A 13,919-nucleotide genomic window follows, 5' to 3' on the forward strand; every position below is an offset into this window, starting at 1 on the left:
TTCAACCAAATGCAGCCCAGTGATAACCTAGATATGTAGATGTTTACTGGCTCAGGTCTTCTGTACGTTTCTTCCAACTCTATCTTCTACACTTTTTTCAACCTTTTGGGCACTTTGTCGCTTTCTTTCCACGAGTGAGATGATAAGATCGATATCATTCTCATATCTGTGCGTTCAGTTGAAGCTGGAGCTGGGAGGTATTAGCCTAGCTTAGCATAAAGACTGGAAGCAGGGGGAAACAGCTAGCCTGATTCTTTCCAAAGTAAAAAAAAAAAAAAAAAAAAAAAAAAAGCTTTTTGAATAAAAGTCATACAAACAACCATACCTGAATAATTCATTCATTTAAAAGCAATTTGATCCTGAGGGTCGATACTCATCTGTAGTCGATACAGGTATCAGTAGTAAAAATGCGCTTAAAAGTAAGATACCTCATTTTGTCACGTCTTGTCTCCTCTTGACAGAATGAGCTACACTGTTTTGATATTTCCCATCAAACAGAATGAGTTACTGCCCTTAAAAGCGCCTTTATTCTACTGGTAGCTCAAGTATCTCTCTTTAGCGGGCGTCATTGTAACATAACAAGGCGTTATTTGCAAACAGCCATTCTCCTTTAGACCTCCATTATGGCACCAGATACAGCAGCCGGGAGATTTGTGGTATACTATAAAGCCTTGTTATCAGCACTTAGTGGACTACTTCTCTGGTCATTAAGCGACTTGTACACAGTTTACAAATTTAAGATATTTCCTCGTCTCATCAGTTCAGTGTTACTTCAGCACCAAGCAGCGGTGCTTCTGCTGTAGTATCAGTGGAAGGTATGACGGTATAAACTGCAGTCCACATGGCTTAGCTTTGATCCAGTGGGCGACAGGTTGAGGTCAAGCTCTTCTGACCTCTGAGGATTTTTCCTCGTCGCTGTATGTGGAGCTCGGGGATTAGGGAAAAGGAAACGTCCAAAAGCATGATGCACTCCAGCTGGGGCAAAGTTAACAACATGGAGAGATACAGTGATGATCCAGATTGAAGGATGAATGTGTGCCCTTTATTTTTCATCAGCGGAGAGTCGGAGGCATAAAGGCCACAGGAGGTTGGAGGATGAAAACAACAGGTTTTCATGCTGGGTCATAAAAAACCAAATTGGAAGAGCTCCGGTGACAAAACCATCAGTCGCATGTGGCTTCATATTGTGGAGGGTTTGTGCTCTGGTAGAACAGAGCATGACGGGCAGATCACACGATGAATTGGATCAAGACAATTACAGAGGATAAAGGGGAAAAAAACACCGCAAGTGTTAAACGGCAACAGACATGAAGAAGCAGAGAGGAAGAGGACGTGAGGAGACAATACTCAGAAAAGAAAGAGAGAAAATGAGAGAGAGCTTGTTTGTCATAGATAGGAGAGCCACTCTCCGCTGGTTACCAGGTTCTCCTCCGCGTTGCCCGGAAACCATGGCAATGGCTTGAGGGCTCGGATTAAATAGACATTGATTAATCAAACAGGAGCTCTGTTAAGAGCTAATGGGGAGGCCACCTTCTTAATCACCGCCCTTCAATTAACTTGAAACCAAAGCCAGCCTCTCTCCCCCACCGGGACTGCCTCGAAGATGGTCGCTAAACTAAAACCGGCGGCGTCTGTGGAAACCTCCACCGGCTCTAAATGCATCCTCAGTGGTTCCCTCAGCAGCCTCTGCTTTGCTGTTAAACAGCTGCACGAGATTGTGAACTCTTCTTACGCTACGCGACCAGTGTTTTGTCACAATATTTTAAGACCGAAGCTGCCATTGGTCAGTATTTGTTGTTGAAAGTCACTGGGCCTCATGCTCTTATCCTAAACCCTGTATCCTGTTCTTATCTCTTTCTTTCTTTCGGGAGGTTTACTGGTACGAGTGTTCCGATTAACTGGAGAGACTGGCTGAGAGAACATCACCTGTTCGTGAGTTATTGAGACAGTAACGGAGACGGGAAATATTATGGCTCACAGTACAATGAGCTTACACCGTTGGATGCAAGAGCACGACACTGGACAAGACCCAGAGGCAGCAGTATGAGAGATTTCTGAGAGAATTGGTCTGGTGATGTCAGGCTGCTGAAATGGAGTTGCCTAGTTGAAATTTGACTGGTGCAACGATTCTGGACCACTCGTGAATTCGCTGGTACCTAAGATAAAATGACAGAAGAAAATGCCTCAGTCGTACTTGCCACATAAGAACAAATCTGTTCGTACGAGCGGTTCTTGCGCGAGGCCCATTGTCTTTGCATTTGGCTGTTTCCAAAATCAAAACCTCCACACTATTGCAAGGATTCAGTGCTCCCTAGAGTTTAATTCTCAGCTCAGTACCGCAGATGTCTTGTGCTGTTATAAAAACGATTAAATCTCTTTTGTTGAAAGTAATGGCATAAAAGACTACAACCACTTACATACATTGTTCTGTTAATTCCTCCTTTTTCTTTCTTCTTCGGTCTTATCAGCGCTTGAAAGGCAGTGTGTCAACATGGTGCCGTTTGATTGATTGATTGATTCGGCTTTGTTTTGGCTGCTCTTTGAATCACAGTGGTGTGCGTTCTGCCTGTAGTCTGTACAGTCTGTTCCATCCCCAGCTCGTTCGACTTCTGTCAATCTGCATACAGAGACACATTCAACTTTGTCATCTCACTAGGTGAGATGTTGACATGGTGTTCGAGCTACAGCAATAATGTCAGGGCCATGTTATTGATGTAGCCACATGGCTAGCACGACCTACTTTGTAGTGATGTGTCGGTCGCGACCGAGACGCGACCGACACATCAAGGCAGAATGATTTGACGATTATTGATATTTGTGCCAAAGGCTCGGACAATGATGCTCACCTCGTTGTTAGGCGACGCCCTCTGCACACGGCTCGCACCGGCCTGCAGGCAGAGTTAAGTTGACGGCAAAACAGCTGATTGAGCTCGTTTAACACAGTTCGTGTGCGTCAATGACAGCAAAACCACACCTGCTGTAGCGATTTCTATTGAGTGCCTGTGCATCTGCCTCTAAAGTGCCTGCTTCAGAAATAAACCATTTAAAGCATGTCCCTGTCCTGACAAGACACCACATACTGTTCGCAAATGTCCTGACCAGTGGAGCTTTCCTACAATATTAGAAAATGTCATTTTTACTTTTGAATACTTCAGTACAAAGGATGTATTGAATAATTTAAGTGATATGTGCGTACACATACAAATCATAAGTCAAAACAGCGCAGAATTTGGCTGGATTATAAAAGGTGTAAGTGGTAAAATGAAGAGCCGTTTGGGAGCCGAAAGAGCCGGCTCTTCTTGGTGAGCTGAGCCAAATGATCCGGCTCACTAAAAAGAGCCGGAATTCCCTTCACTACTACTTTGCCACGTTACGAAATACACTTGCTGCCACTAGGATTAAAGACCTATTGTCGACTATTGTCGCGTTCACGCCATATCATTCAGACCATAATTACGAGGAGCCGAGTCGGACAGATGTTCGTGTTAGCTACCTAGTCGTAAAGAAATAAAATTTCTCACAGCTATGATGTCTCCCACTTGGCGAGAAGAACTACAGAAGTATCAATAAATGTGTGGGAAAGTGGCTGAAAGGCACGATTGCCAGCAGTTACATCTAACTTCCAAAGTTGGAAGTTGTGACGCCACCTCATTGTATGAGCCCTGTGCATATGGCCGGGCCAGGGGGGGGGGGCACCATAGACCTTTTTCATTGCAGACATTTTGATTTGTCATATCAGGCAAGCAACAGGTGGAACTAATGACATTAATGACGGCCCAGTTCCATCAAAGTGTCCTTGTAAGCCGTGTCAGTGAGCCAACATATGAGCACAATACCAGGAGCCTGGACCTGGGCCCGCAAAATGGAATGAAGCCATTATTTATGCTATCAATTCCACGAGTGGTTTTTCTAATCGGCCAGAATAATTGACAACACGTGCTAAACGTGAATTTGCTAAATGAAATGTATGAAAAAAAATGGACCTCTACACCCCCCCCCCCCCACCTCCCACACACACACACACACACACCTTCAATATATATAAACTATGAATATCTATTCTTCTGTCATGATCAAAGAACCTCCATCACATCAGAGATGCACGACACCGTCTGGTCAGAGTGAGATCTCTACTAAAGGTCAGTATTGGCTTCATATACGGGTCCTTCTGCCCCGGTCGCCATTATTTACCAAAGAGCCTGCTACTTGAGCCGTCACGTTTGCCGTGTCTGTCTCCAGCTCCGTCTTTGTTCATGTTCAGGCCGCCGCTTTGATGTTGACCGGCACTAATTAGTGTGGGTGGTGCTTTCTAATGAAAGAGAAGCCCACGCTGTTTTCCTTGTAGCATAAATGGTTTACGTGTGTGTGTGTGTGTGTTTATTCAACACACCGTCCCCTTAGAGTCCAAGGAAGTAGACTTTGCATTTTTATTTTGTCCTCGTCTTGTATAATTCATGAGGGGCCACTGTTAATAATGTATGGCTTTTGTGGGGACTGGATACCACTGGTCTTTTGTTTGCTATTGTTTCAATGTGTTCCACAATTTATTACTTTTTACATTTGCAGACCCTCTCCCCAAACACACACACACACTGTCAGCACTGTTGTGAACACATTTATTGCTGGTTCATAAACCTTCTCATGTTGGGGTTCAGATTAGAGCGAGCTGGAAGATTAATTTCCATTCAGGGTTGATCTATTTGCATTGTGCCTCAAATCCTTATCAGACTATGAGGAAAATACACATTGTGTGCTCCTCTGACTCACCCTCTCACACACACACACACACACACACACACACACGCACACACACAATACAGAATTATCTGTATTGCTTCAGATTTTTTGGTTTCCTTTTATACTGGACGTACTGCCGTTGGGGAAATGCAATGAATGTGGTTTATCTACAAATTGCAAATGCAAATTGTCATCGGGAACCATTTGAACAGTTTGACATCTTGGGAAAAAAATTGCTGCCAGAAAGGAGTGTGTAGTGCCACTCAGTCCTTACACACACACACACACACAGGCAGAAATAATTTCAGACACAATGCACCCACAATGCATCATGTGTGATCTCAACTGGAAACTGTGTGAGTCTGTGTATCCTGGAGACCAACAGGACATATCATAACATACACCTGTTGATGCACTAATCACAGGTTTCTCTCCGATTCTGTGTTGCTATTAATGTCGCTCTCATCTGAAAATACAGCAGCTGGTTCATACGTGTGTGTGTGTCATTCAGTCAAAGCGCCTGTCATTATTTACTGCCCCTCCTACGCAAAACGATAGGCAGCATGGAAACCTCAGTGAGTCATACCTTTCTGGAGGAGACCGAGCGTCTCTCCCCCCCCCCCTCTCTCTCTCCCCCCGAACACAGTCGGTCCTGTTGCCACTTAATTGGCTACAAACTGTCTGCACAAACAAACCCAAACATGCACAAAAATATACCTACAGAGCGGACACTATGAACTTACAGACTAAAATTCACTCCCCAGACAGTGTTTCAAGCCCACTGGCATTAGCAGCAGAAGCAATGGTGGAGATAGAAAAGCAGAGCCATGACATATTGTGCATACAGAGCGTTGTGCCAGAGCAGACAGTGCGTATCCCGTTCACAGAGTTGTCTTTCATATTACAGCTAAATTGTGAATTAAGATGTCTACAACTTCCAGAATGCAAATAGGGACATGCATTTCCCCAAGTTTTAAACAGTGTGGAAAGGACCGGGATCCCTAATTCTTTACAAAATACATAAATCAAGAAAACACGAGTCGGAATATAGTTTATTATATTATTATAATAAGCATGAAGGTTAATTCTGGACCTTTTGAAGCAAACAAAAAAATCTCAACGCAAGGTCCAACTACGTCCAAAGCGTTCAACCGCATCTCGTGGCTTTCTGCAGCAGATGGTGTTGTACAACCAAACCATCTCCATGACAACTGATGCTGCTTTCATGCATTATTGGCAGAATAGGAAGACCCTAACTTGCTAACCCTGCAATCAGATAAATCTCCTAAATTAGCTTCTTTTGCTCCTTTTGAGTTACATATTTGTAGCGGTTTCGCTGACAAGTGAAAGCTGTATTAGTTGTATTAGTGTTAATATTGTATTTTATGTAGATTTAATCGCTAGCGGTGGAGACTTTGCAGCCAACAACAGTCTACAGCCATGCGAGCAGCTCTGTGAGGATATACTTACAGTGCTGCTTTGAGCTAACCGCTAACATCAGCATGCTAACATGGCCACAACGACAATGTTGACATGCTGATATTTAGCACGAATAATGTTTACCATGTTCACCGTCTTAGTTTCGCATTTTAGCATGCTAACATCTGCTAATTAGTGCTAAACACAAAGTACAGCTAAGGCTTTTCCGGGATGTCATCAGTTCTGCAGGGATTCGGTATGAACCAAAGTACTGGACAAATTGATATTGTGGCCTGATGATGGTGCTAGATGAAAAGTCAGAGGATCACCAAAGATATTAGGATGTATTCTCCGGAAACCATGAATATCTGTACAGAGGTTGAGGCTGATCCCAAAGTTACCAGAGTGGTGACAGACAGACATTACCGTAGACATCCATCGAGCCCTGCTGCTAGCATGACTAAAAATGAACACACTTGCTAAAAAGATTGTCAAACAAGTCCCAAGGTCTGAACCCTGAGGCTTGCACGTGGTCCCCAGAGGACGCATGCCAATTATGTTGGTGACCCCAACCTTTTCTGTAGTGCCACCATCAACATAAGTTTTCCACTTGTATTTAAAAAAAAAAATGGCTATATGTAATGGGCAGATTGCGCAGACTTTGACTGACCCCTTTCACGCCCCCCCGAGGATTAAACATTTCCATTTTGCACATTGCGTGAGCTAGGACAGGGTGTCAGGGTTTCTCATGATCTAACGGGCAGACTGCCACGAAATGAGCTCATTCATGCTACCAAGGGAGCCCATGACCTTTCCTTTACTCCCACACTCAGGACTAACTTTACATTTTTTGTCCTACAACGAGTAAGGCGGTAAGAACAGCGAGACTGCCATCATGTGCCTAGCACTTTTACAGTGAAGTATGAAGGAACATGGCAGCGTTTCGGGGTCGCTAATGGTGCTTTGGTCTTTAAATCTTGTCCCTATATGCCTATAATGGAGCGTGATGGATCGTTTAAATTATTAATGTCAAACAAATGGTGTGAGGCTGAATATGTACAGCCAGCATTGTGCTTTTCCTTAGCAGTGGAGTCAGAGACAGCAGCCTTGCTACATTCGTCAAAATACATTTCACTGCTAATCCTCTCCTGTGTCTGTGTCTTTTTTTTTTTTAAAGTGGAGTTGTCATTCATGTTGACTTTTTAAGATTTAACAAGACCGCAGATCATGTGTTTAGCTCTGCCAACAGGTTTGCGCGTCGTCGGCTTTGATGGAGCTTGAGATGTTGACAAATTTTTGATTTTCCCTCACCAGCAAGCAGACAGTCAGACAGCGGGGAAGCAATGCAACAGGCTTTAATTTAATGCTTTAGGGGGTCAGCGCGTTTACAAAGCAGCAGGGAAAATGTAAAAGCCTTTCAAATGTTGGCTCGCACTTACACACAAGAGACCTATGTGCATGAATGAATTTGTACCTTTTATGTTTGAAATGTGGTATATAAATAGATTGTCTTGCCTATGGGGGTTTTGCCTATATAAGTACTGTATGGACAACTTATTTAATGTGTGTGTGTGTGTGTGTGTGTGTGTGTGTGTGTATAGGACCTGGGCATGGAGTCAACATCTCTGGATGACGTGTTGTACCGCTACGCCAGCTTCAGAAACCTGGTTGACCCCATCACGCATGACCTGATTATCAGCCTGGCACGATATGTCCACTGCCCCAAGACGGTAGGACACACACACACACACACACACACACACACACACACACACACGTAAAAATCATCTAATGTGAAGAATACTTTGTAAATATTATTGATTACAGTAAAACATGCTTGGAGACACACACACACACACACACACACACACTCAGACCAATGTGATTCATTTTGTTGCTGCTATCAGATGATCTCCTGACTCATTCTGTTTGACACTATTAGGTTACGGAAGTGCTCTAAGTGTTTGTGTGGCTGTGTGTGTCCTTGAGGGAACTGCAGCTCCTTGTTTTTGTTCATTCATGTTGTCCGGTGTGTCACTGAGGGAGAGAGAGGGAATGAAAGCGTGACAGCAGCCATACTGCATGAATAATGGAGGGAGGGAGGGAGGAGGAATGATGGAGATAAAGATAGGAATTAAAAGGCCTGATGTGTAAATGCAGCATTGCGGTGAAACACTGTTGCCCCAATGCTGGCTGTTTCAAAAGGCCCATTTTAATTTCCATTGCTGTGCCCATTTTAATCTATTTACTGTCGAAAGTCATCTACATCTGAGAAGCAGAAATCATATTATTTCTGGACCTCTGGATGACTGAAATGATGCAAATGCATTTCTGAGATGATAATTGTTTGAATCTATGCGTGAGTGATTTTCCCCTGACCTCGCCAAGACCGCACGAATCACCATCTTGCCTCCTCAATTTGATCCATTTCCCGTGAAAACAGGATGCTGGAGATGTACGGTTCATTAGTGACATTTTAAGTCATTTTGTATATCCGCACAAAACCACTTCCCGTGTAAAACACGAGGAGAGATACTCACAAGTGTTCATTTCATGGACAAAAATATGTTTTACCTCGTTGACATTCGTACCTTTTGTTCACGACAAACATGAGGCTATAACCAAATAAAAAGTATCTTTTGAATACGAAACAAAATGTATTGTCAATAAAAACTATTCAATATTGTGAAATACAGATGAATGGGCAAATAAACCAATTTAAACCAGTGCTTTAATGCAAAGTCTTCATCACCAACCAGCTTGTCTTCAGAATCGTTGTCTCCTCCTAACTGGTAAAGCAGTGACCTCCAGCACCAAAGAATATTTCTTCTTCAGAAGTTGATTTAGCTTGACGTGTCGCACGAATAAGCATTAATAACCAGTAATGTTTGCTAACGTAACTGGTTCTTCAAAGGTAAAAAGTAACAGATTTATGGGCTAAATTCATCCGCAGTCCCACTGAAAATGAAACAAGAAGCGCCAACAAAACGCTTGACAAAACTACGAAAACATGCCGGCGAGCGCGCTGTCATTTATAAAAAGGTAAGTTGACGCGAACTTAACGTTATCAAGGGCTGTGGATGTTTTTTAGCACTGTGTTTTCAGGGGATAACCCCACAAAATCGGGGCTAACCCTGCTCCGGAGCAGAGCCAGCAAGCCCTAGGCTCAAGTCGGGGTCAGCCTACTTGGAATGTTCCAGGATTGTGCCAGTGTGAAAAATCTATATATCTTCCTCTAGATGTGAGCTAAAGGAGTATAACTGTGGTCATGTTATGTTTTAGCTTCTCATCTCAAGCTAAACCCAGAGAGTGATCAACATTGCAGCAAACAGATGAGTGAGTACAGCTTGTGAATGATCAAATGACACTAAAAACAAACAAACAAACAAACAAACAAAACTAGACTAAAAGTGAAAAGACTCAAATTTGACAAAAACTGATACACATTTTCTTCAAAAAACTTTGTTAATGTTAATGTGTTAAAATGAACCCTGGCGACACCTTTTACAGAGTTTTCATTTGCAACAAATGTTGTGTTTACCGAAAAATAAACCAGGTTTGTATTGTGAGTCCCAGAATCGTCATCGATGTACAAGCCGCATTCTGCGAGAGGCTCCTCACACATGCCAGCTGAAGAGGAAATCGAAGGGAAGGGTTTTGCGTGCGGTTCATGACAGGTGAACAAGGAGAGGCTGGGTGTTGTTATGTGCCGAGAGAGAAGCAACAAGAGAGAGGAAGTCCAGAAGGAGACGGAGAGAGAGAGAGGTGTTATTTCCCTCCCTCTGCTCCGTCCGTCCTGTCTGACACGTTGCATCGCTGTTCTCTTTTACTTTCCTGAACTTGGCATCCAAGATATTTGAGGCTTCACTGCGTCTCTTTCGATGGGCTTTCGTAAAAAGTTAATGCCGCATCTATGAAAGTCAACTTTTTCCAAAATCATCTTTACGTGAGGACGGTTTTCTGCTGCAAGACAAATTATACGTAATTTGGACACATATTGTCGTTGAATATGACATGCGCTGTTGTCACTGGTGAGGTACATTTCATTGTGCAACGCTGTGCTGTAAAATGACAAATAAATGACCTCGAGTCCTTGACATGTGGTAACATGTTGCTTTGTAGAATCACTTTCCGGTTCTCTACCGGTATTGTAGTGTGACAATTAATTTCATTTAAATAACAATATTACAGCCTGTCTGTTGTCAGGAGCTCAATCTACTTCATCTTTCTACGTCATTAAGCCTTTTTGTTTGGACACAAGAATTTGTAAGGTTTTGGGTTTTTTTTGTTTTGTGCAGAATTATTATTTTGGACCTCATGAATTCTGTTTGACCATTTGTTGAATAATGACAGGTGGAGCGGCAGCAGCACTTTTGATACCAATGATACCGCTTCATCTCTTAAAATTACGTTACTACTACTTAAACCTGCATTGGTGATGATGTTTTGGCCATAAGCTGATAACACAATACTGACATGTTATCACCCTCAAGCTAAATGCTTCTCTGCGTTCACCAGCTTGTCGCTAACTTTGTCATTTGGTGCTGTACGGCGGGTTTATCAGAGATGATGTGCTGAAAACAACACTGATGAGGGCCGTGAGAGTGAATCAAAACAGTAAAGTAGCAGGCTGTAAAAAAACAAAACAAACAAACAAACAGTGGGCTGAAAGATAGTAAAGTGTCTGTAGAGCTGAGGGGAACCACAAAGTCAGGCGATGACTCTCTGTGGGTTTGTCACCTTTCACATTACACATAGTCATTTGATCTCTTGTTTATATGGAAATATTGATTAGAGCAGCTTTAACTTATGATTCAAATTCCAGTTCTACGAGGTTAACCCCATTCACGGACAAGGAAATGTATTAAAGTTTCATTCACGTTATGTCATTTAACATAACGTTAACTCGCTAACTTACCATGAGGTGAGTCGACTACCTAGACAGCTACTGTAGCTGATTAAATCGATCGACCAATTACATCGTGGGACCAGCGCGGTTATCCGTGGTCCAAACAATCTTAGTAAAAATAGCTTCATGAGCGCGTTGGACGTTGTTGTAACGTTACTGCACACATTAGCTTGGTTTCTGGCATGAGCCGCTTGTCATAGTAGCACATCGTAGTGAGCTTGATTGATATTGAAATATCATATCAATAACTTATGTCTCTACTGGATTACTGTGTTGCTAAATGGCAATTAATGAAGCCTAAGAACCTTTAACAACCTTTAATTTACTTGGGATGTGTCTCTTGAGCCACACTGTAGACTCAGAATCAGTTGATGGTGTAATAAAGTGATTGTTACGGACTCAAAAAAAATGTTGATTTTACTTTCTAGCATTAAGTTACTCTTTGCATGTCGCTTCCCTGCATCCCCTTCAGCAGCGCAGCCCCAAGACTGCAGAGCTTCACAGACACAGTGGTTGACAGCGTCCCTCCACAGAGGACATTTCCAATCAAGCAGTGCCATAAAAGCATAAGAGTGTTCTCAGACACCCCTCATACCCAACACCAATAACCTGCTCTGCCTTCAGGCAGCTGATGACACCACATTTGCGCAGAGGGAACATGTTTTAAGGATGTTGTTTGCTGCACGTCCACCTGCCACTGTGTTATTTTGTCCAGCTGTGGTCGAGAATATAGCTGTTTTTAAGTTGTCAGTCTCGCTGTAACAGTCTGTACAGTTTTTTTTACAGTGCACACGAAGAGATCAGAAGACATGCCCATTGCAAATACACTGTGACATAATTCATACTGTGACTTCATATGGACGTCCTCTGTCAGTCCCTTATGTTTCAGTCAACACTCCAGTCTAGAAAACAGAGAATTAATTGAATGGACTTTTCCCACCTCACAGCCTGATTATAATACACACAGTAAAACTGCTGGGGGATTAATAACACCTTTCCACAAGTAAACAAAGGGACTGAAAACCTGTGTAGTTAAGAGACAGGATTAACAGATTGAGGCAGTGGTGGTGCATAAATAGAAATATAATTACATCATAGTTAATCCTCTCTATGCTAAATTTGTGGATCTTTCACAGGGAGATGAAAGGAGAACGAGAACCTGAAACAAGTCACAAAAAGAGAATCAGTCAATCGAGAAAGTCATTATATCCCACAAACGGCAGCAAAATATTCAGTGTCGAAACCCATGTGAATTAATTTACAGCATTACTCATGCAACATACATAAAACACACTCCGGTGAAGCCCTGGGTAATGCTGCTACTATCAATAATAAAACACACTCATGTGTAATTAGATTACAGTCCACAGTCAGTATGAGTTCTTCCCATAGAGGTGGCATCGATCGATTCGGCAGTAAACATGAAATCCCATCAAACTGCATCATATCCATCATCCAATCAAATGAGGACTAAACAGTCTTTTCATTAAAGTTCAACTGTCTGGAAGCCAAGACATTGCTCTTAATGTAATGCCCCGTGTTGAGTTATTGATCGTTTCACATAGTATCACAATTAAACAATGCAGAAGGAGAATACAAGGCGACGTGCACGCAATATAGACCAAGGGGGTGCTTCTAGAGCGAGGGCTCAGAGAAGCTGGACCCGCTAACCATATGGACAGTGGATTCAGTTACTGGTTCTCGCACCGAGCCGTGCTGTGAGCGACTGGGATCACAAGTCGTGATGCAGGCGTGGCGCCAGTGGGGTTCTATACAGCAGGACAGCATTGTTAAAGGTGTTGTTTGTCACCACTGACAGCTGTAGAGTGACACAGCAATATCTGTAAAATGCAACGCATTGCAATGCATTGTGGGATTGCTAGCAGAAAGTAGTGTACGTGCCATGGGCACCACTTTTGATCATTCGGACAGTAGTCAATAGGGATTGATTTCACACACAGCCTAGATGACACCTAATTGTTCATTTCCTGTGGCTGCTTCACAATAAAAGCCTCCCTGTGGTTCAAAAGCAATGTGAAGCAGCTGCAGGAAGAAACTTGCATTAGCAGTTTGGTAATACAGAAAATGCAGAGCCAATAAAGCTGCAGGAGAGCAATCAGTAGACTCTGAGGCTTCAGTCTGTGAGATGAAAGGAAGAACAGGGATGTAGGAGTGAAACCGCTGAAACCTTTACAATACGCAGGAGACACTGAAGCTACAAAAGCCTTCCCCTAACTTTCTTTCTCTCTGGTCGCTTGCATGGCCACACCCGTTCAAGCCATCGGTTCAATCCAGCGACACTGCTCGGTCATTAAGTTAGTGATGCCATGGGATGTGAGGCTGAAAGGGACATTAATATGGTTACCAACTCCGAACACAAACATTTTCTTCTTCTCTTTGGAAAAGAAAAATCCAGGATTTCCTGTTGACACACACACACACACACACACACACATGCAGTGCTGCTGAAGACACCTGAAGTATTTAATCAGATATTACACAGTTAATAAACATCTGTGCACACACACAGCACTTTTGTGATGACACACACACACACAGACATGCTCATACACACTCTTCTCCTCGGTCTCACACAGCCGCACAGCAGCCTCCACAGGGAGTGTGAAAGGTCTATTCATTGCAGTGTGACTCCAGCTAAGCAGGGTGGCTTGTGAATCTATACTTACAGCAGCTGAAAGCTTGGCTGCTCTGTCACTGCAGCTGCGTTGATTCTCTCATTTTCTCTTTTCTCTCGCTCTCTCTTCTACATCTTTCTTCTCCCCATTTCACACCTCTTCTGCCTCCTCTCTAAGTCATCTCTGTTCCTCACTTATCTCACTTATGTGTGTGTGTG

General features: G+C 43.0%; 1 protein-coding gene across 1 annotated transcript in view; it reads left to right on the plus strand.

The window, feature by feature from the left end:
- lrrc75a (leucine rich repeat containing 75A) overlaps nucleotides 1-13,919 on the plus strand; it is a 41,820-nt gene that overhangs the window by 1,793 nt on the left and 26,108 nt on the right. The window contains exon 2 of the mRNA XM_070906327.1: nucleotides 7,758-7,886. Within this exon, the coding sequence (XP_070762428.1) occupies nucleotides 7,758-7,886 (129 nt within the window). The remainder of the gene's footprint in view (nucleotides 1-7,757; nucleotides 7,887-13,919) is intronic.

This window comes from Enoplosus armatus, chromosome 5, assembly GCF_043641665.1.
Source record: "Enoplosus armatus isolate fEnoArm2 chromosome 5, fEnoArm2.hap1, whole genome shotgun sequence".
In the NCBI taxonomy this organism is placed as follows: Eukaryota; Metazoa; Chordata; class Actinopteri; order Centrarchiformes; family Enoplosidae; genus Enoplosus; species Enoplosus armatus.